The 24,388-nt window shown below is 47.0% G+C and overlaps 1 protein-coding gene across 1 annotated transcript in view; it reads right to left on the reverse strand.

The window, feature by feature from the left end:
• The window catches only part of Gnb4 (G protein subunit beta 4), a 37,025-nt gene extending 17,689 nt beyond the window's left edge, over positions 1–19,336 (reverse strand). Inside the window, exons 1-2 of the mRNA XM_028763682.1 lie at positions 19,299–19,336; positions 4,171–4,266 (exon numbers count right to left, since the gene is read on the reverse strand). Of these exons, the coding sequence (XP_028619515.1) occupies positions 4,171–4,227 (57 nt within the window). The 5' untranslated portion in view covers positions 4,228–4,266; positions 19,299–19,336. The remainder of the gene's footprint in view (positions 1–4,170; positions 4,267–19,298) is intronic.
• Between the last annotated feature and the right edge of the window lie 5,052 nt (positions 19,337–24,388).

A 24,388-nucleotide genomic window follows, 5' to 3' on the forward strand; every position in this document is an offset into this window, starting at 1 on the left:
AACTTTCCCTGACTTATATAAAGAGGGTCATTTTAAGGTACACAATTTATTGATTTTCCTGTGCTTTCAGAATGATATGTCTAGGACATGTCTTCCATGTCATCTGTCTGTCCCTGAAGAAACTCCAGCTACCCGATTCCCTTTCTCTGCAGGCCTCAGCTTCTCCTTCCCTCCTCTCCATCCCTTCCATGTGGTCTTGCCAATCAGACTCCTTGTGGAAATGAATTCGTATAATACACGGCTTCCTCCACTTTGCATGTTCTGTGTTCAGCAACGTTACTGTAGGAAGTAGTGTCTCCATTTTAGGGCTGATGGTTCTACTGGATGTCTTTTCAGATTTTTATCTGTTAGCTGAGATTTTTGGACACAGATGGCTTCCACTTTTCAGTTATCACAAAGCATGATGCTGTGTTTCCATGCTTTCTAATTCTTTGGGAATTCTACCTGCTGCTGTTCAGAGTGGCTGCACTCTGTATATTTTTATATTCCAACTAGGAATGGCCAGGGCTTCAGTGTCTTAGCATCTTGGGGCCGCTTCCAACTCTTATGATGTTCTGTGTGTTTAGTTATAGCCATCTTACCTGTGGAGTATCTCACTGTGGTTTGGATTTATACTGAGACTCTTTCCACGCACTTCCAGCGTGTGTAAATCTATGCATGTACACAGTTAGTGTACATCTGTGTTTGTGTCTGAGTGTATATCCGTGTGTGTGTGTGTGTGTATCTGTGTATTTCTATGTCTTTGAAATGATCTCTAGTCAAGCTTTTGCAAACTTTTAGAGCAGGTTGTCTTTTTGTTGTCCAGATATAGTAGTTCTTTACATATTCTGGATACCTGACCATTACAAGATGTACAGATTTCAAATATTTTCTCTGATTACATCATAGCAGTCTTCCTTTTCTTGTTAGAGTTTTTAAAATACATTTTATTTTTATTTGTGTGTGTATGTGTGTGTGTGTTGCCTGCAGAGGCCAGGAAAGAGTGTTAAATCTCAGGAGCTGGAGTTATGGCTGAGTTGTGAGTCTCCTGATGTGAGTGCTGGGAACTGAACTTGGATCCTCTGCAAAAGCTTTACCTACTTTTATTTGATGAGATACAACTCTGTTTTTTTTTCTTTTGTTGTTGTACTTCTGATGTCATATTTAACTGTGGGGAGTGGATAAAGTCCTGAATGAATGTTTATTATTGACATGAACATGACCATGTCAAAGGCACCATGCCTCAGAGCCATGAGAAACGGCAAGGCCTTCCCTGGCTCAGATTTAGAGGACTGATACAACCTTTCTCTTGGTCTGAATGTGGGTGTTGACAAATGGTTGACCTTTGCCTAAAACCAGCGTGTGGAAAACTATCAACCACAGTTTCCTCCTCCTGGATGTCTGCAGGGAGACGGCTCCCCTACAGAGGCCTCCTACTGAGCTGAGCCACCCACCTTGGTGCTGGATAAATAAGCAGCTCAGTTTCCAGGCTGCTGCTGGTGTGCCTTCAGAGGAGCACACGGCCCATCCCGGTCCCAGCCTTTTTTGTGAGTATGCCTGTCATTTTTACATTTTTGTCACCCAGTTACATCAATCCCCAGGCAGTGTGGGTCATGACAACTATTTACCAATCTAAGGTCGTGGAGATCTACCAGGTTTACTTCCAAGAATTTTACTTCTCAAATTTGTTTCAAATTTTACTTGTTTTATGTATTTAAGTTGTCCTGTCTAAATGTGACTGTATACTGTGTGCATGTCTGGTGCCCTCAGAGGAAAAGAAGGCATTGATACCCTGGAGTTAAAGATGGTTGTGAGCTATCATCTGTATGAGTGCCAGGAACTGAGCCCAGGTCTTCTGGAAGAGCAACAAGTGTTCCTAACTTCTGAGCCATGTCTCCAGCTTCAGAGAGCTAAAACTGCAACTGTGTTTAAGCATCTGTGACTGTTACCATTAAAAACACTTTAGGTGTGTAGGTCCAGAGGGCAGATATATTATTATTATTATTATTATTATTATTATTATTATTATTATTGGTGTTGGGATGGAGCTCAGAGCTTTGCACATACTAAATACTGGCTCAGCTACTAAACCACACCCCAGGGTACAGGAACATAACCTTCTCTGTTAAAGGCAGCACGATTTCAGTCCCTGGGGAAACACTTCTGTTGGCTGCTCTTCATCCCCCCTGGTTTTTTTCATCTCCTTTGTTCCCACAGCATCTCTTTACAGACTATTCTTTGCTTTCACAATGTCTTGAGCAGTGGCTCTCAACCTTCCTACTGATGTGGGCCTTTAATACAGTTCCTCATGTTGAAGGGACCACCAGCCATAAAACTATTTTCATTGCTACTTCATAACTGCAATTTTGCTAGTTATGAATCGTAAATTATCTGTGTTTTCTGGTAGTCTTAGGCAATCTCTCTGAAAGGGTCATTCAACCCCCAAAGGGATTGCGACTCACAGCTTGAGAACTGCTGGTCTTGAAATAGCCAATTATCAATACTGGCAAAGTCCCCCAACTATATTCCAGGTTATCAGGGGGTTTCCTTGTGTGATGGTTTGAATAGGTTTGGCTCTCCTCATGTGTTTGAATGCTTGGCCGACAGGGAGTGGCCTTGTTGGAAGAAATGCATCCCTGTGGGTGCAGGCTTAAGCTCAAGCTGTGTGGAAGAGGGCTGCCTCCTGGCTGTCTGTGGAGGTCAGTCCCCTGGCCTCTTTTGGATCAAGATGTAGAACTCCTGGCTGCTTCTCCAGCACCATGTCTGCCTGGAAGCTGCCATGTTTCCTGCCACAACAATGGACTGAACCTCTAACACCATAAGCCATCCCCAGTTAACTGCTTGCCTTTATAAGCATTTCCCTGGTCATGGTGGGTGTCTCTTCCCAGCAGTGAAACCCTGAACTGACACTTGTAAATAGTTTTCACTTTTACTTTTCTCTGTGAAGAGGCAGGTAGCTACTGGGCTACTCACAGCCCCGTGTTCTTCCTCCACCTGCTGCTGAGAGGTTTTCATTCTTGTACTTTCATTTCTGGTTTTATTCCCCAGTTCCTGAAAGCCAGTGTCTACCCCACTGCTGCCTCTTAAGGCACTTATCTTCTTGTGACTCATTCACAGGCCCTTCCCTTAGGCACCTGACACATCTAAATGATTCAGAAATCTAAGTATCATTTTTTGTTTGTTTTTGAGGTAGACCAGGCAGGTCTACAAGTGAGTACCTAGACCAGGCTGGCCTTGAACTCAAGATTCTCCTGCCTAAGCCTCAGCAGAACATTGCAACCACAGGCCTGTGCCACCACGGGCAGCATTCTGCGCATTCTAAGTGGTTCTCCGTTCATCTGCTCCTTCTTGGCTGTGCATTTCAACTGACTGAAACATATCACATCTGTCTTTCATTGTTACTGTTGTACAAGCTAATACTGTTGAGGTATTTCCTCATGTTGTAACACCTGCCTCATGCATCCTAGCAAACGTCTACAATTCTCTGTATATGAAGAGAATTTTTAAATGTTTTCCATTGGCATATAACAGCAATGGGTTTCATCATAATTTCTTCTGGGCAGATGTTTTGGTACTATACCCCCAGTGGCCTTTCTTGTTCTCATACACCGATCCTTCCCAGAGGAGGAGTCATCATTACACTTGTCTCTCAGCTACGTTAGACATTCTACTTTCTATCAAATTTTTTTAGGTTTTACTTTGTGGTGGTGGGCATGCTCGCCACCACATATATGTGTCCTGAAAACTGTCGTTTTCAGGAGTCTGCTCTCTCCTTCTACTCCTTCCAGGGATGGAACCCAGGTCACCAGGCTTGGCAGCAAGCACCTTTACCCTCTGAGTCATCTCGACGGCTACTTAGGCATACCACCCATTTGTGTCTTTGCCAGCAAGGGTGGCTGTTTGGAATGATTTTGGGAGCATTCTACAGAAGCATGATAAAAACAACTTAACCATTTCCATACTGTTTCCTTGAGGCAGCGTCTTACCTACCTCAGACTGGCTTTTCAGCATGCTATCTTCCAGAGAATAACCTTGGGACTCCAGATCCTCCTGTCTCACAGCTAGCTCAGGCTGACCACTTCTAGCCTCATGAATGATCTACTATTCAGTGACTGATAAGCTAATGAACGGTGTCCATACATTGCTGAAACTAAACTAAGCAGCGAAGCTCCAACCTGGCACATGTCCTACCTGGATCTGATTCCGAAGCTGTTCAGCCTCCTGCCTCAGCTGTTCCAGCTCACTCATCCTGCGTGGCAGTTTCGCTCAGGAGTCTCCAGTGAAGAGCTGAGGGAGGAGGGAAGGGTCAATTTTCATTTGTATTTTCATCTACAGTAAAGCGCTGACACCTAATGTTTTAGTCTTTCCAAATGCAAATGAAACAACTGATGTTTCCGGAACTTAAAACTGCGTAATGGATAAACATCTAGATCATTTATTGAGCGACTTTATGCAGGAGTATAACAGCAAAGTTGTCGATACCATCATGGAGTCAAATCTTCCACGGCAGAGGCGCCTGTTTACACACATGCATGCCAATGAGGGAATACTCAGAAACAAACACTCTATGAAGGACGACAGCCTGCACACACACATGCCCATGAAGGATTACTCAGGAATTTGTGTGGTATCCCACACACACCATTTGCATGTAGCCAGCTCCCCTAAGAGCCAGCATCAGTTCCCAGAACAGCCAGGTAGGCAGTGGCCTTTGTCTCCAAACAGCTTAGGTAGACATCCCTCTTTTGTTTCCTTCCTCCTTTTTCATCTTTTATTTTCTTTTTCCCCTTTCCTTTTGAGACAAGGTTTCCCTGTGTAGCCCTGGTAGGCCTGGAACTCATGTAGACCAGGCTGGCCTTGAACTCAGAGATCCACCTGACCTTACCTCCCAAGTGCTGGGGATAAAATCGTTCGCCACCACCACACCCCCTTCCCATGTCCTCTTCCCAACATCCTCAGATGCACACACAGTGCCCTAGATACCTACTACCACTTGCTCTTCTAGGAAAACCCTGTGTTACGCAGTGTCAGGTTCTAGGGACAAATTGCTAACTGTACTGCCTATTAGCACACTAAAGCACAAGCTGGCCAGCCTCGGACTCATAGGTACCTACGGCTCCTCTCAGCTCTTGTCACACCCCTCCCCCTTCCCCCAAACTCCTCCACTCATGGGTTCCCTTTTCACAGCTTCTCATTCCTATACAACCCTACTATTTTGGCCATGAGCTGCCCTGGTCCCTTTGGGCCCCCTCTCTCTTGGCCTTCTCCTCTTCTCTTTCCCTCTCGCCCCCCACCCAGTTCAGTCTGCTGTCCATGTTTAATCTACTACACTCTTTCCCTGCCCTGGATTCTTCTAGATGCCTCTGGCTAGAATCTCCCTCATATCTACGATAAAAACCTTCCTCCTCAACCATCCCTTGAAGTGGTCATGTTCTCAATGTATCCATCTGGTGCTGAAACCCACTATATACAGAGAACTAGCCTGTCACTCATTTCAGGTCAGCAAGGGTCACAAGATGAGGGACAGATCTTGAGATTGAGATTTAAGACCAAACCACAGAGAACTGATAACAGAGAGGTCCAGGGAGAGGCTGGCTTGTGATTGTTTTTGTTTGTTTGTTTGTTTGTTTGTTTGTTTTTGTGATTGTTTTTTTGTTTTGAAATACGGTCTCACGATGTAGATCAGGTTGGCCTCAAACTCAGAGACCAACCTGACTTTGCCCCCCCCCCAAGTACTGAGATGAAGGCATATACCATACCCAGTCTGAGCTTGTTTGACTGGAACTCTGCTTCCACCTCCCAAGTGCTAGGATGTCAAGGATGATGCTAAGGATGAGGACAGCCTTTGAGTCTACATGGGCTCAGTTTTGAATGCTCGATCCCCAGTTGGTAGAACTGCTTAGGAAGGATTAGGAGGCATGGCCTTGTTGGAGGAGGTGCGTCACTGGGAGTGAGCTTTGAGGTTTCAAAAGCCCGTGACAGGCTTCGTCGGTGTTCTCTGCCTTAATATGAGGCTCAGTATGTGAGCTGTGAGCTGCTGCTCCAGCACTGCCAGCCTACCACTGTGCTTCCCACCACGATGGTCATGGAATCACCTTCTGAAGTATAAGCCCCCAATTAAAAGTTTTCTTTTATAAATTGCCTTGGTCATGGTGTCTTTTCACAAGACAAAAAAGTAAGACAAGAGGTGTGGTTCACCACACCTAGCTTGGATGGCTTTACAGGTAACTCAAACATAATATTCCAAAGCTGATCTCCACCACACCCTAACTCTCCTGTATTTCAGTAAATGGTCACTCTATTGCTGTAACTGGGCTCAAAACAAAACAAAACAAAACCGCCACCACCACCCTGGGAGTCATTCATTTCCATTTCTCTCAGACCTTCCCATCTATTCCATTAGCAAGCCTATCAGCTCTCCCAGGAGCTGATGGAGTCGGCCTGCCTATACTGCTCTTACAGTTGGTCAAGTCTCCATCCTCTCTCACCTGACCTCCTCTGCTGCTGACTCTTCCCCAGTCATGTCTACAGCACACACTTTCAGAATACAAGTCCCGCTTCTGCATTAAGACCTGCAGTGTTTTCCACTCTTAAAATGAAGTTGAATTCCCTCCTCCTTCCCTCCCTCCCTCCCTTCCTCCCTCCCTCCTTCTCTCTCGTCTTCTGCCTCCCTCTCTCCCTCCCTCTCCCCACCCTCCCCCTGTGTGTGTGTGTGTGTGTGTCTGTCTCTGTCTCTCTCTCTGTCTCTCTCTCTCTCTCTCTCGTGTTCTTTTTTTTTTTTTTTCGAGACAGGGTTTCTCTGTGTAGCCCTGGCTGTCCTGGAACTCACTCTGTAGACCAGGCTGGCCTCGAACTCAGAAATCTGCCTGCCTCTGCCTCCCAAGTGCTGGGATTAAAGGCGTGTACCACCAATGCCCGGCTCTCTCATGTTCTTGTGTTTGTGTGTGTGTGTGTATGCACATGTGCACATGAAAACCAGAGAATAATTTGAATTCTTTTTTTAAGATTTATTTATTTATTTTATTTATGAGTACACTGTCGCTGTCTTTGGACACACCAGAATAGGACATCCAATCTCATTACAGATGGTTGTGAGCCACCATGTGGTTGCTGGGATTTGAACTCAGGACCTCTGGAAGAGCAGTCAGTGCTCTTAACCGCTGAGCCATCTCTCCAGCCCCTAATTTGAATTCTTAATTAGGGTTACTATTGCTTTACTATTGCTGCTGGGGTGGAAGGGTTAATTTGGTTTATACTTCCACATCACTGTTCATCACTGAAGGAAGAAGTCAGGACAGGAACTCCATCAGGTAAGATCCAGGAGACGGGAACTGATGCAGAGGCCATGGAGAGTGCTGCTTACTGGCTCACTTCTCATGGCTGGCTTAGCCTGCTTTCTTACAGAACGCAGGACCACCAGCCCAGGATTGGCACCACCCCTGGGCCCTCCCCCATTAATCACTAATCAAGAAAATGTCGTACAGCCAGATCTCATGGAGGCATATTCTCAATTGAGGCTCCCTCCTCTCACATGACTGTAGGCTGTGTTAAGCTGACATGAAATGATCCTGCATACTGGGGTATCGTTTCCCAGGCCCAGCCCACCTTCTTCTGAGACAGAGTCTCTCACACTAGCCTGGAGCTCAGCCAGCAGGCTGGACTGGCAGGCCTTTCAGACCCAGAGATCTGCATGTGTCTGCCTCCCATTCACAGGGATGACACATGCACTTCCAGGCCAGGCTTTTTCCTTTGTGTGAGTTCTAGAGAAGAATGAAGGTTATCTTGCTTGCAAGGCAAGCACTTTACCAATGGAGCTATGTCCCCAGACCCTAAAGCTGACGTTGATCTTGACCTTCAGAGGTCAAGCAGCAGTGCCTCCATCTTGCTCTCTCTTACTCACACCTACCACAAACCCCAGACACCCCTCCTTCCCACAGCTCTTGAAGAACTCTTGCTGCTCCTTGAAGACACCCAAGGAGTTCCAGTCTTGGTGTCTTCCCATTGCTTTCCTCTGTCTCTGGAATGCTCCTGGCCCTGATGTTTTCACTGCAGGCTCTCTGCACCCCTGCCTGCTCAAATGTCACCGACCCTCTGGCACCGCATGCACCCACCACTCTCACTATTGGGGCCCTTTGCCTTGCCTTATTTCCAACACTACTTAGTATGTATTTACTTATTTGTGGTCTGTTTCACCCAATAAAATGCACTGACTCTTGCTTGATTTTTCACTACAGCGTCAGTGCCTAAGACACTGGTCTCCAGTACATAAGCTAACTTGAAATACCTTAAGAAACGAAGAAAATTTACTCTAAAGAGCAAAAGAAGTTACAGTGGCAGGAGACAAGAATATTACTGTGTTGGGGAGAGGAGATGTATCCTTACAATACCATGCCCTAGCTACTTTCGTACAGTGTTTAAGTTATTTTTTAAATCCTCTACACTTCCTGTATATTAGAAATACAATCTGTAGGCTATAGAATAATCAACTTCAATAGCCTCATTGGCAAGAATACTTGTTGGTGATGCTAAATGAGAATGAGTTACCACAGTCCATGGAGTAGAGCCAGACGTTACCCTATCAAATAGTTCTCCACTTTCAACCAATAACTAATCTTTTAAATTTACTAACTGGATCCTTACCATCAGTGGCTAATCATGCCCAAGTCTCTTTCCCTCAGAGACGGAAACAGAGAAAGAGACTGAGAGGGACAGTGAGAGGGAGAGAGAGGGAGAGACAGAGAGAGAGAGACAGACAGAGACAGACAGAGAGAGAGAGAGAGAGAGAGAGAGAGAGAGAGAGACACAAGTGCACAAAAGCACATACACATGCTACTGCTTGAACTCAAGTGACCCCAGATACATCTCACACTCTTGACCTTGGCATTGTTTGGATGAAGTCGATTTCGCAGATATGCAGAACTCAGGAATTATGGGTCATGGTGGCTGCTATGACAACTGCAAAGGAAAGCTTGCTGGTCATGCAGCATGCTGTGAGGTCAGCCCTATCATGTAGCCCCTAGCAGGGTGATGTGTACTGGGGATGAAGGAGCAAGGCTGATGCTGCAATAGAGATACTGGAAGGCAAAGATTTGGGCAATGTTCAGTACTGAAGGGAAGCTACAGACAGCAGGTTAAGCCAGCCAGAAATGTGTGGGGTCCACATGGGCTGCCACCAGCAAGGCTGCACAAAGCTCTCTGCAGCTGTCCTCTACACACACACACACACACACACACGCAATTTGTACTTACACACATATGCAAACCCACACTCATAATGCATTAAAGATACTGATACTTTCTCCATTTTTCTTTTTTTCATGTGGAACATATGTATGTGCATGTTTTCAACTGTGTGGGAATTATACTTATCTGCTGTTCAACCTGATTCATTGAGGCAGGGTCTCTCAATCAAACCCAGAGTTCATTGATCTCACTGGTCTTGGCAGCCAGGCTATTCTGAGGATCCACTGACTATGCCTCCTGAGGCTGCCTTGCCCATCCAATTTATGTGGGTTCTGGAGATTTGACCCCATGCTTAGGTGGCACGCATTTTAAACTCTGGGCTCTCTCTCCAGCTCTCATACATACCTTTTTAAAAACACCAGAAACACAGTGTAGTCTCCAAAGCCTTTCCCAAATGGTGGTACTGCTCCAGATCAAATTGGAGCTGGTGTCACAATTAAGTGTAGACATGGCACTGAAGTCAGTAACACAACTGAAATTAATATCTTTTTAGAAAAGTAATTGATAAGCATGGTGTTCTTTCGATTGCTATAAGCTGACTTGACTAAGTGCTTTAGCACTGAGCATCTGATTCAGCCAACGTGTTTTAAACAACTCTCACACACCAAGAGCACCGCAAAGTCTCCTATCAGATACCTTAAAAGCTGGGCTGTGCCAGTAACAAATACCAGAGGGTGTCAATGAGCAGTTGCATCCACACAGATTAACTGATAAAACAGAAGAAGTGCAGCTGTGTAATTCAAATGTCCTCCTCACAACACGACTTAAAACATCCACAGAACTTTCTTCAAAGGGATGCACTCTGTGGTCTGTATAATGAATGCCACTGGCGTGTGAGCGAAGAGTCCATCCGTCCATCTATCTGTAAGTTCTTAGCTACTGAGAATCCACACAGATGCAAAGCTCGCATGAAGCATGAAAGATGCTGGTTAGTTATTGTGTGCGTGGTATGAATGTGTCGGTGTCGTCATGTATGTATATGTGTGCAGTAGGCTCATGTACATCCGTGTGTGCAGGCTCCAGGTTGACATCCGATGTTTGTCTCAGTCACTCTCCACCTTATATTTTGAGGCACAGTCTCTCCCTGGATATGGAGCTTGCCTATTTAGTAGAGTACCTAGCCGCCTACTGAATAGGCAAGCCCCTGTTGCCTCCCCGGCACCAGGATTACAGATGCCAACATGGCCTCAAAATACCCCGGGTGGACGTGGGACAGCAACCCACACAGGTAGGAATGAAAATTCCTGCAGTAGAATGTAAGCGAATACACAGTGGGCATCCCCCAGAGCAGCACCAGGCTGGCCAGTGCACACTGGAGCCCTCTGCTGACAAAGCTCAGCTTCCTGAAATAACTATCTAGCATGTTCCATTTACTTAAAGATAGGACTTGCTATGTAGCCCAGGTTAGCCTTAAGCCTCATGAGTGCTGAGTTCCCAAACATGTACTACCATGCCTGGCTTTACCATGTTCTATTTACTTCATAGAATTGTAGAATAAAAATGGGCTACTCTAAACCTTAACTACTCTGATTAATTCTGTTGCACATGCCAATTTAGAGAACAAAGCTTCATCCAGCTTCAGATGCAGGCTTGGGTCCTGAGTTCATATTACCAAACAGTGGAAGTCCAATATTCCCACCAAGTCCTAGACAAAGTGTTTTTGTGAGAAAGTCATAAAACTTAGGGGAAGGGCCTGGGGAGGTGGCTTGGGGATCAAGAGTGCACACACTCACACCGTACAAATAAATCATCTTTATAAAAACAGGAGGAGCCAAGTCCCAAGTCCAGCCATTCATTACTAAACTGTCACTTAAAAGTATAACCTGGCTGGGCAGTGATAGCACATGCCTTTAATCCCAGCACTTAGGAGGCAGAGGCAGGCTGATTTCTGAGTTCGAGGCCAGCCTGGTCTACAGAGTGAGTTCCAGGACAGCCAGGGCTACACAGAGAAACCCTGTCTCAAAAAAAAAAAAAAGTATGTCATGACATGGTGGTGTAGGCCTCTTAATTCCAGCACTCAAGAGACAGAAACAGGCAGATCTCTGTGAGTTCAAGGCCAGCCTGGTGTGTGTATGTGTGTACATGTGCACATGAGTATATAATTTAGGGTCTGAAAAGATGGCTCAGAGAGTATGAGCAGTTGCTGCCAAGTCTGAGTTTGATCCCTGGGACCCACAACGCTGAAGGAGCCTAAAAGTTGTCTCCTGACCTCCACACTGGCATGCACACACCTTCATGCAAAGATACATACACACAAAAATAAATGTAATCAATACACACACACATACACACACACACACACACACACACACATCCTAAGACTCAGTCACAACTTGCTTTCTGATCATAGGGGCCAATCTCCTTAGGTACCGAATGGATACAGAATACAATTATGCTGATTTCTATAGCTGAAAGTGTGATCTTTATTCTAGCCCCTGGGTTCAATCCTCAGTAATGCAGGGAATTTTCATTTTATGTGAGGACGACTTCAAAGCAGAACAAAGGGAATGCTTTGTGAGCATCTGGCAGGAAAGCTCTCCAGAACGCACACTGGGCAACGGTGCGCACTGGGCAATGGTGTGCACTGGGCAACGGTGCGCACTGGGAAATGGTGTGCACTGGGAAATGGTGTGCACTGGGTAATTGATGTACCCTGGGCAATGGTGTGCACTGGGCAATGGTGTGCACTGGGCAATGGTGCGCACTGGGCAATGGTGTGCACTGGGTAATTGGTGCACACTGGGCAATGGTGTGCAGTGGGCAATGGTGTGCACTGGGCAATGGTGCACACTGGGCAATGGTGTGCACTGGGAAATGGTGCGCAATGGGCAATGGTGCGCACTGGGCAATGGTGTGCACTGGGCAATGGTGTGGACTGGGCAATGGTGTGCACTGGGTAGCTGGTGTGCACTGGGCACTGATGTGCACTGGGCAATGGTGCTGGGGACACTTGCTGGGGACCTACCAAGCATCTTTTGCTCATAAGTAGTGTACCAAAGGGAGCCAGTACCCCTGACCCCTGACCCTTGACCCCTGACCCAGAATGTGAGCATGAGAATGTAGGTGTGTCCTGATTAGAGGATGTCCTCAGTGGAATCTGAATGCCACCACCCCCGCTGCTGCCTTCCTCATCTTAAGCTATCTATCTCTACAATCTAACCACTGATCGTTTTCTTCCCATCTTTCTGATCAGATTAGGACTAATGGGGAGGCTTGCCTAAAATTAAGATTTTCTTCCTTTATATTTTACTTTTCTCTTTTTCTTTCCTTCTTGAGACAGGGTCTCACTGTGTGACCCAGAATGGCCTCACATTCACAGAGATTCACCCACCTCTGTTGGGATAATCTCTTGTGCACTCTGGATGAAGCATTACATGACTCAGGGGTTTGTAAACATCACCATCACCTTCTGATTGGTTTAATAAAGAGCTGAGCAACAGATAGCAAAGCAGGACAGGATAGGTGGGTCATCCGGGCAGAGATGGAAACTCTGGGAAAGAGTCAGAGGCAGGAGATTTGACAGCCAGGCATGGAGGAAGAAACAGGTGCGGGCTGAGGAGAGGTGACTCAAGCCACACGGCAGGGCAGAGCAGGGGTTCAGGGTTACTGAGGCAAAACAGCTGAGAGTTTCCCAAGCTTTCCTAACTATTAAAAAGTCTCTGTGTCATTCCTTGGGGGGCTGGCGGGCCGAGATAATCCGTTGATACAGCTCTGCCTCCTGAGTACTGGGATTAAAGGTGTGTGGTACCACATCAGGCCCATAAAACTAAAAATTTCAAACTAACTTTTTTGAAGCAAGATCTTATGTAGTAGCCCCACTTGGCCTCAAGCTTCCTGAATAGCCAAGGATGACTTTGAACTTCTGATCCTCCGGCCTCCTCTAATAACCTTCTGCTAGATCGTAGGCATGGGCAACCACACCTTCTTTTTATGAGGATCAAACCCAGGACTCGATACACACTAGACTAGCGCTCTACCAGGTGAGTTCCTGGTTTGGCGATTTTTTTTTTTTTTTAAATGGGAATCACCCAGTTGGTGCTGAGTTTTCCCATTTTAGTCTCTCTGGTGACCTATCCACTCACCCACGTCTTGTCAGTATTATTCCACCAGAGGGCAGCCAAGAGAAAGGCGGCCATGCAAAGCCACACTGGAAACCCACTGGCTTCCACAGAAGCTGTGCAGCCTCACTCAACCGTGCTGGAAGAGTCTCTGTACAGCGCCAGTCCATCTCAGAGAACATTCCTCAAATGTAAGAGCTGGAAAACACGAGTGCTTACACTCATTCCGCCAACCCATATCCATCCATCCATCCAGTATTTGTGCCAACCACGAACCAGGATACCCCAGGTTCTGGAGGTACAATAACCAAACACCAAGATTCTCATTGTCCTGGAACTAGTGTTGTTAACCTGACATTCCAAAATCACCTGAGGAGGAGCATGCCTCTGGGGATTATCCTGATTTCACCAGTTGAGGTAGGAAGATCCACTCGCTTTGGCGGCACCGTTTCCTCGATGGGATCCTGGTCGGAGGAAGCAAGCGGAGGAAGCAAGGTTGCATGCTTGCTCACACCCATTGCTTTCTGCTTCTCTGCGTCCTGCACAGGGGGGCAGCTGCCTCACGCTCCTGCTGCTGTGGCTTCTCCTCCAACAACAGACTGTACCTTGAACTGTGAGCTAAAATACAACCTTTATCTCTTAAGCTGCTTTTGTTAGAATATCTTATCACAGCAACAGGAGAAGCAACTAAGCCAGGGTCTCTGTTCTTATCTACTTAGGAAATGAACTCAGAGCAAGAGCATACCAGCTCTCTACCCAACTTTAACTACAGACAAGAACTACGAAGAAAAACAGCCAAAGTTAGATCCCAGGTGATTACAGAGGCTGCTGTAAAATAAATTAATCTAAGTGAAGTTGAATGGAATCAGGAAATGAGGTGGGTCTTCAAAAGGGAAAGAAGCCAGGCGTGGCGTCTGCCCTGCTCTTCTGGCACAGAGTCAGAACAACTGCTACCAGTGGGAAGCCAGCCTGCAACTCGCGTGAGCACCTCACATTGAGACTCCGTCTCAAAAGAAACGGTGACAGGACTGGCAACGTAGCTGGGGATGGCAGGACGCTGACCACATGCATCACGCTCTGAGTTGGATTCAGGCAGAAGAAACAGGAAAAAACGGAAGCTCTAAAGTGACTAACCTTGTTTGCTGGATCAACAGGAAGAGACTGTGATGGTGAGGAAGGGGGGGGAGGGGCAGACAGCAAGAGGCAGGTGCAGTGGTAGGCCTGCTCTGGGTCATGTAGACTTCTTAGGTCCTTCCCCCCCACACACACCTCTTTTTCTTTTCTGGGCCTTCATTACTCATTTTGGTGCCTGGGTTCTTTCAGACTGGGCCGTTCAGAGACTTGCAGGCTATGTCCCTCTGAAATTCCCCAGCTCTTTTTTCAACATTACCTTGCTCTGCAGCACAGAGTTCAAGGTTCCCCTAGCGCTTCGCCGTGCCGGCTCTAGACTCAGTGGTGTAGATAAGGCACTGGCCACGTTCACGTCATTCCAGCATCATCCTCACCAGCCAGAGCTGGTAAATGTATATATATATATGCTGTATGTACATGTTTCTGTATGCCGGTGTGTTCACATCTTTAATCATAGGCTCAGACTGATGCCATCTATCCCAACCTAGTGTTCCTCTGTCCATTACCTCTCACTGCTCAGCTCATTTCCCACCTCCCGTCCTTCCTGACAGCGCCTCACATAGCCCAGCCTGTCCTAAAACTTTCTGTGCAGCCAAGGATGATATTGAACTTCTGACTCTCTGCTCCACCTGTCAAATCTTGGGATTACAGGCATATGCGACCACACCTGGTTATAAGGCGAAGCGGGCAGAAGCCAGGGCGTTGGTACACTAGGCAAGCGCCCTATCAATGAACTCCACACCCAGCCCTTATTTCTTATTTTTTGTCTCTTAGAGTAAAAACTCTAGCTCCTGAAATACCAATACATTGACTCACTGTCTTTGTTACTGTTCTACTGCTGTGAAGAGACACCATGACCAAAGCAACTCTTACAAGAGAGAGCATTCAGCTAGGAGCTTGCTTACAGTTTCAGAGGGCTAGTTCACGATCGTCATGGTGGGAAACAGACAGGCATGGGGCTGAAGCAGTGACTGAGAACTGTACATCCTGAGGAGGCAGGAGGCAAAAAGAGTCACTAGGCCTCAAAGCCCACCCTCAGTGACAAACTCCTCCAACCAGGTCACACCTCCTAATCCTTCCTAAACAGTCCACCAGCTGGGAAATGAGCATTCAAACTTACGAGCCTATGGGAGCCATTCTCATTCAACCCCAAACTCATCTTCTCAATGTGACACTACCCACAAGATGGCTTCAGACTGCTGGACTACTATCGTGCAAGTAAGAGCTACCTGCAAGGATCCAACCTTTCTTCCTCAGTTCATTTTACAATGAGATAAAAAATGGCCAGTCTTGTGTTCAAACCCTATCTGGTTCTTTTCCTTCTGGTGTTAGGTTATTCGATGTCTGTACTCAATTGTGGAGTTAAGACAAAAAGAAGCATATCCTAAAGCCCCTCCCCCAGCTTGTTTATGTGCATGTGTTCATGTCTGTGTGTGGGTGTACAAACATAGGAGCCTGGTACCCAAGCAAGTCAGAAGGTGTTGGGCCCCTGGTACTGGTACAACCTGTCTTGCATTTATTTTGTTGGCTTTCCCAGGGTTAGCAGTTGACTCAGCAGAGAAAGGCTCTTGTCAACAAGCCCGAAGACCCAAGTTCGACCCCCAGGACCAAAAGAGAGAAACTGCTCCTACAAGCTGTCCTGTGACAGCCACAGGCTTGCATCCACTTACACATGAATGCACACTTGTGCATAAACACACACAATAAAAAATGTAATGAAAGGGCTATTGCTTTTTTGTTTTTTTAATGGGCTATCCCAGTTTGCCTGTCTGTTCCTATGCTAAAACATTGACCCAAAGCAACCTGGGGAGGACAGGGTTGATTTGGCTTACACTTTCAGGTCACAGTCCTCATGGAGGGAGGGCAGGGCAGGAGCTCAAGCTGGAACTAAAGGGGAAACACACAGGAACACTGGCTTGCTCCCAGGCCCACTTTCAGCTACCCTTCTTACATGGCCCAGGCTCACTGGCTTATGGATGGTGCCCACAATGGGCTGGGCCCTCCTACATCAATTGCTAATCGAGAAAATGTCCCACAGACATGCCCAAAGGCCAATCTGAGGAAAACAATTCTTCAGGTTCCTCTACCAAGGTGTGTCCAGTTGACAAGGAAGATTAGCTTTTCTCAGTGAAGATCAAAATAAGGTGGTAAAGCTTAGAGAGCTTAGATGCTCAGCACTGCACAAGGGCACACTGCACGGGAGCATACTGTTCTTGCAGAGGAAACAAATGCAGTTCCCAACATCCAAGAGCCTCACAAAGACTCATAATAGCTCTACCTTCGGGGGATCTGAAGCCTCTGCCTCTTTAGTCACTGGCACTAAGGTACCCAGAAACACAAGTAATTTAAAATGACTTTAATAAAAGCCAGGCAGTGGTGACACATGCCTTTAATTCCGCTACCCTGAAAACAGGCAGAGGCAGACAGAGTTCTGTGATTTCCAGACCAGCTTGGTCTACAGAGGGAGTTCTAGGATAGCCAAAGCTACACAGAGAAACCCTGTCTCGAAACAAAACAAAAAGAGAAAGAAGAGAGAAAAGAAAGAAAAGAGAAAGACAGACAAGACAGAAAGACATAGGACAGTAACTGAGGTAGAACACCACATTGAGAAAAACATGTTTTCCGGGTGGATACACCACCCTACTTACACAACAACGTAAAGGAGCCACAGAAACAGACACACAGAAGCTTCAGGGAAAGGAATGGTGGTGCAGGAAGCAGCTGTGAGAACATCTGGCTTCACACATAAGGGATAGCAAAGAATTCCCACATTATAAAGCACACATTGTTGTTGGGAGACATGGGCTTCCTTGTAGCCTAGGTTAGGGCCCCTCTCAACAACACTGTCCAGGTTAGGGCCCCTCTCAACAACACCATCCAGGTTAGAGCCCCTCTCAACAACACCATCCAGGTTAGGACCCCTCTCAACAACACCATCCAGGTTAGGGCCCCTCTCAACAACATCATCCGGGTTAGGGCCCCTCTCAACAACACCATCCAGGTTAGGGCTCCTCTCAACAACATCATCTGAGTTAGGGCCCCTCTCAACAACACCATCCAGGTTAGGGCCCCTCTCGACAACACCGTCCTGGAGCTGGGATTCCAGGGGAGCCCCACACCACCTCGAGTCGCTAGCTTTCCAGCTCCCACCCTTCCAAAGTAGTGAGAATTGTTTCTGGAGCCCGTGTTAAAATAGAGGTATTATGTTGGAGGAACAGTTAAGCCACCACTACTTATTTAATGACAACAGAATAACTGTGCCCCAGGAAAAGGGGCACTGACCCCAGGGCTGCCAGGGACAGAATGCCTGATGGGTGATTGTACAACACCAGTAAATGGTACCAATCACACCAGAGAAACCAGCACAGGTTTCTGACACGCCTAGGAAATTTTATGTGTACATCAGCGATGGCTGAGGGTCACTCCCAGAGCCTAGGGACTAACTGCATGTGTTCTAGAAGGAAAAGCATATGGACAGAGGGATCTTGTCCTGAATCCAACTTGAGTTAACAGTTACCAGGCCACAGTGAGCCATTTAACATCTCCTTGTGGAAGGTATAATGTCTCCTTTGAGAAGGGACCACGACATGACAGAACAGTCCAGCTCACTGCCCCTGATGCAGGACAGAGCATTGGTAAACAATTCCTTTAACAAATCAGATGAAACTAGTCACCAAGGCAAAGAAAGAAATAACCAAGCCACCAACTTAATAACACACCTGAAAGAGATCACTCAATCTCCAACAGTACATTTGGTGATGACAGAAAAATGCCCAATACTTTGCTACCACTCTTAGTTTTGAAAGTGTCCCAGGATCTATTTTTAAAGAGTAAAAATACACGATGATATGTTTATTCATAAAAGACCAGCAACTCAAAACTGTTTCCTGTGTATTGCTCATGGGCTTAAGGCGTGTAGTTAAGCGAACCACAGCACGCAGAATCAACGTCATGGTCTAATAACGTGTAGACACAAGAGGTCTGGCAATATTTATTAAATAATATTTTTAAAGTTTCTATTTCGGTTTTAAATTCACAAGCAAACCCAAATGTAAAAATGGAGACTCCTTAAATGCTCCGAATCAAAATATTAAAATATACAGTAAACTTTCAGAAATGGCAATGAACGCTGGCAGATACCAAATATTATACAGTTTGGTCCGACCCCTGTAAAAAACAATCTCCCTCCCTCTCATATGAGCATGTGTCAGCCATCACATCCTGATAAGCTGAAAAATATAAAAGGTCACCGTCTCAGTTCACGATATTGAAAGGGACTAATAATTACATTCTGTCTTAAGGCAACTCCTTAGTAGGGCGCGGGTCCACAGCAGGATATATTCTCACCTTTTTACAGGGAGAGGGGTGGAGAGGATGGGAGAGGAGTAGAGAAAATAAAATCACCCACAACTGGAAGCCTTTTCTCAACTTTGAAAAAGCAGAAAGAGATGCGGAGAGAAGACGAGGGGGAAAAAGCTTTCTCCTGTTCTAAACTTGCAAAATCCAATATCCAAAATCCGTTATCACTCCCCCCCGCCAAAAAAAAAAAAAAACCATAACCAAGCCTTGGGGACATAGTATCCCTCAACAACAACCCGAGGCTCCAGCAGCCGGTGGAGAACTTGGAGGGGTGGGGGCTCCGTGCTCTGCAGCTACGGTTCTCTGGGCTCCCCGGTGGCCGCACCCTCGGGCCGTCACGGGCCTTGCGGAGCGCAGGACAGCCCGCGTCCTCACGGAGCCCCGCGCCCCGCCGCCAGAATTCACACGGAGCCCAGCGCCTGCCACCCGCGTCCACACGGAGACCCGCCACTCGCCACCCGCCTCCCGTCTCCCGCCACCGGCAGCCACACGGAGAGTCGTCGCTCGCCGCCTGTGCTCGCCACCTACCTCGAGCCCGGCCGCCACCACCGCGCTGCTGCTGGGCGCTCGGCTGCGGGTCGCGAACCGCTAGTAGGCTCCGCCACACAAGACGGCGACCACACCCAGAGCCCTGCACGCCGGACGGGGCGGGGACCGGGGCGCGGCGCGCGGGGCGGGGGCGGAGGCGGGGGCGCGCGAGGCCGGGAAGAGGGTCTGGGAACGCGCCGAGACAGCAGCGCGCGTGGCTCGGGTCGGGGCTGGCGGGAGCGAGCGCGGTCGGGGCGGGGGGTGCTCCAGGGGCTCGGAGAACCCAGAGCGCGCTTGGCCTGGGTGGAGGCTGATTGGCACACGCAGGGCCAGGGGTGCGTGTGGCTTAGGAAAGGGGTGGGTTGGAGGGGGCGCGGGTGGCCTGGGCCGGGGTGCAGGGGTTGGGCGCTAGCAAAGCGTGCAGCTTCTGCGGCTTTGGGAAGCGGAAAGAGCATCCCCGGCAGTTTCGATTTATCCGTGTGCCCCTGGACGCACCGTCTAAGCAATGTGCCTGACTTCTTGGTGGTTGGGCCTGGCCTGTGCCTGGCCTGGGCTGCAGGGTTGAGCTAGGAGAGCCACAGATGCAGTCTGCAATCATTGAGCTCTGAAATCTGAAGTCAATCCAGCCCAACAGCCGTCGGTGGATGCCCGAAGTTCACTGGGAACATAAAGTTAGTGATACTGTCCCCCAGCCCCGCCCCCAACACACCCGAAGGTGCTGAAAACATTCCTGAACAAACCCATGCTCGCACAGAGCCTGCCTCTTGACTGTCAGCTCTTGAAAGTTACACTCTGTGTTGTCACTGATGACTGGAAGGCTGTCCCCAGCACCCTGCCAGGTCTCTGCTCTTTAAACACCAGTGCACCTCAAGCGAGTTTGTTCACATTTCTCTGGCGTTTTATACTGAACATGTCATAAAAGAAATGTCTCCAATTTGCTTCTTCTGCAGGGGCATTGCTCCTCTCCCCACCTCCATCTTTCTTTTGGAGTTAATTCCACTTTGACAGACGGTTGCTATAGCATTCTCTTTCTGACGTCAAACAATTTAAAGAAACAGAGCTGGGAAACAAGATTGCAGAGCTGGAGAAGGGTTTAAAGACTATCAGGAGAGCTTGACACCCCCCGGCCTTCCATGGTTTCCTTTTCAGCTGCTCTGCAACATCACATGGAATCAAATCCACTCATACCTACAGGCAAGGAGGCCACACACGGCACTCTGAATGTGACAGGGAAGAAAATGCAGCTGCTCTGTGTAAAAGCCACACCACCACAGATGTGAAAACACCAAGAGACCAGGATGATGAAGTGGTTTCTCCCCAAAGTTTTGCTTTCCCTAATTAATGCTGGTTGCTCTTTCTCAGTTAAAAAGAAAATGAAGAAGTGCCAGACCTACACGTCAAAGAGTCAGGATGGTTGGTTGCTGCCTGAGTAGTCTAATTTTTTATGGCGTGTTTCAGTAATAAGTCCTAAACTAGAAGATTGGAAACAAAGGGAAGCGGGCACTTAGGGAGCGCTTATATTTCTAAGGCTCCCTGCCTCAGCTTACCTCTGTCTTTTATCCCCATTTCACAGATTAGCAAATTGAGGCCCACTAGGATTCAGTTTGCTTTGTGGAATCACATAATATGGCACCTGACTAAACCAACTTGGAAAACTCTTTTCCTTTGTTGTGATTGCCTCCCTCTTAATCCTGTGCACCAGCACGTACCATATGGCGGGATTCTGAGAAGTGCTCTACTTTCAACTGTGCATCTGGGGAAACTTAGTGGAAAGCCCTGGGGTACTGAATCTATTCTGGAGACGATCGGGGAAACAGACATTAATAGCTCCAAAGCATGAACTGTAGAGCCCAAAAAGATTGATGATATTTGATGATCTGTGAACATTTGACATGGACAGAAATGCAAGACGAATAGTCTGGATACTAAAAAGAAGTAAAGAAGTATTCATCACCCAAACAAACCCACTTCTTGTTATATTATATTTGTTTTGTTACCTGTCAGTTTTCTGAAAAGAACCCATACCCTTAAGAGCAAGCCTGTATACTGTGCATTGGAAAGTAGAGTCAGTGAGATTTCATTACCTAGAGCAATGTCCCAAGTATAATAAAGTTTGTGGATGGATTCTCACAGCTCTTGGTGTCTCCAAGAGTAAGGAGACCTGTGGAGGGTGGGGGTAAAGAAGAGAGAGAGAGAGAGAGAGAGAGAGAGAGAGAGAGAGAGAGAGAGAATCTGGTGGAAAGAAACTCAGAGATACAGGGACAGAGTCAGAAACTGAGAGCAAGAGAGAAATAGAAAGAGACAGCTAAGACGATACACAGGACCACACACACACATTCACTACATACGCACTCACACACATACACACTCACATACACTCGCACACATGCGCACATCCACAGCTCATGGTTGGTGCTGCTGGCTGTGTGGAAGATTGTCCCTCAGGATTGGCCCGGGCATCCGCAGCATCTGGATCACCAACTCACTGGATTCATTTTCTGAAATTCTACTTTATTTTCAGAACACAAGGGGAGCCTGAGAGACAGAACCCCGGCGCCTTTTACCCTCATCTCCAGGATGACATTCACCAGGAGGACACATCTACTAGGTACTCCAAGGACAAAGAAATGCAGACAGTTGCTTGTTTGGTTTTTCAGTCCTGACCAGCTCAGAGCCTCTCAGTTGCGTGCTCAGAAGAAAGGAATTGGTTTCCTAGGGGGTTCAGTGACAGTTCCTTATAGAGAAATCTATGTCCCCTCTGGTCCAGTTCTGAGACTTTCTGTCTTTGATCCCAATTGTGTCATTTGAATTCTCTTCCCAGTGAGTGCTCCTCCTCACATTTGTAGTGCCACAGGCTTGTAACCTCTGCTTCCAAATCATACTCTAGAGACACTCATTTTGGTTTTTTTTTTTTTTTTTGGTTACTTTACCAAGTGCACTACAAACAATAGAGCCAGCAAAGTGGACAGTTTTCACCACTGCCCCCTCAGAGATGAATGGTTTCCAATTGTGAGCCCAAATTATGTACAGGCATCAGTTTCCAGCACAGATATCAGATGGCTCACAACCACCTGGAACTCCAGGTCCAGGCTATCCAATGCCCTCTCCCACCCTCTGAGGGCTCTGCAGCTACATGTGTGTATACACACAGAGACACACAATTAAAAAGAATAAATAAATAGTCTCTGAAAGCAACTGTCTTACAGGACCTTAAGAGTTCCTCATGCGAGTGAAAAGGAAGACTCCTTAGAGTCTGTCAGAAGTCAGTTATGGGCTTTTTCTGCCAGATATTTTGAACACAGCTCAGTCTTACTAGAATCATCCCTGTTGCTCATACAGACCACATTTTTGTCCCAGCCCTTTCACGGTGTATGCTTTGAGCTTACCCTTTCAGTACCCTGCCCCTCACTACACATTCCTGATGTAAAATGCTTATAGCTCTTAGGTCATTTCCCTCAGGTCCTCAGCAAGAACAGTTTCAAACCCATCTTCCTCAGGCATCTCAGAGAATTTAGGAGAGTGATACACTGGGCTAATGATATCTGCCACAGGCATGGGACAGGGAATAGAAGTGTGCAGGCACATGCTACCTGTTCTTCATCTTGTACTTCCTGTTCTGGGAATCCTGTTGGAAAAGGACTTTGGCACAGTGGAAAGAACACAAACTTCATATTATGTCAAAGACTAGGTGTGGGGCTCATGTTGTTGATATATATATATATATTCCCTAGGATCCATATCTATATATGGTCCCTAGGATCCTTTTTTTTGAGGCGGGGGTTGACACAGGGTTTCTCTGTGTAGCCCTGGCTGTCCTGGAACTCACTCTGTAGACCAGGCTGGCCTCGAACTTAGAAATCTGCCTGCCTCTGCCTCCCAAGTGCTGGGATTAAAGGTGTGCTCCACCACCACCCGGCCCTAGGATCCTATAGTCTGCATTTGGTCTACCTTATCATATACTGAATTCTGTCATAGTTGACAAATACTTCTAGCACTGTTGGACAGCTAAACATTCACTAACTAGCTCACCATATCCTAAGAGGACTTTTGAATAGCTTGTTTTAGGGAGCCACTCTGACTTGTTTGTACTGGTGAATAAAAACATTTGATTAGTTCTTTCTTGCTCCATATAAGCAACCCTGAAACAATGGAGTCACACAAGCAATGTGTTCTAGCGTGTGTGTGTGTGTGTGGGTGGGTGGGGGCGTCTCACAGCATGCTAGGCACAGCAGTAGACACCTATTTTCTCCTGGACATCTTTGTGCAGGGCTTGGTGGCCTAGCAGAAGCATCTTTTACTTATTGCCCTGTCAGCTACGCAGTTAGCCATGGCTCTTTCATGGGGCTTGGAAATCAGCGCTACCTGTTGGCTGGAAGACCAGCCAGGTGTGTGGGCAGAGAGCTTAGTTTCTTTTCTCACAGGCCTTTCCATGAATTGCGAATTCCACACAGGCCAGTGGCTGAGTTCTAAGAGCAGGTGTTCTGGAGAACAAGGAGGAAGTGTACAGAGTCTCAGTGACAGCCACACAGCACAGCTGTGATTTCTGTGTGCTCTTGGTCTAACCTGGCAATACTGATAGACACGCAGACCTCTTCATGAAATAGTGATCCATCCTAGAGAGCAGGGGGCTAGCATCTACCCTTACAGACATCTTCAGACATGTATCCTTCTGACTTGGACTTGCACATGCACAGCTGCCATCCCAGCACACTAGAGGCTGAGGCAGAATGACTGTAGCTGGAGGTCAGTGTAGGTAGGCTGCACAGTGAAAACTTCCTTTAAAGAACAACAGCATTGGCAACAACAAAAGCCCATACCAAAGCACCGCCATCAATCAACTCTCGGTTTCATAACTAAGAGCTTATCTTTCCTTTCCTTTCTTCCTTATAGGATAAGTTTTACTTATGATAATGTGTTCTGTCAAATATTTCAAACAATAGAATATGTCTCATTTTTTTCTTACATGATGCTTGCTCACTCTTTCTTTCTTTCTCCCTTTCTTTCTCCCTTTCTTTCTCCCTTTCTTTCTTTCTCCCTTCTTCCCTTTCTTTCTTTCTTTCTTTCTTTCTTTCTTTCTTTCTTTCTTTCTT

This window comes from Grammomys surdaster, unplaced genomic scaffold (assembly GCF_004785775.1).
Source record: "Grammomys surdaster isolate TR1022 unplaced genomic scaffold, NIH_TR_1.0 62, whole genome shotgun sequence".
Classification (NCBI taxonomy): domain Eukaryota; kingdom Metazoa; phylum Chordata; class Mammalia; order Rodentia; family Muridae; genus Grammomys; species Grammomys surdaster.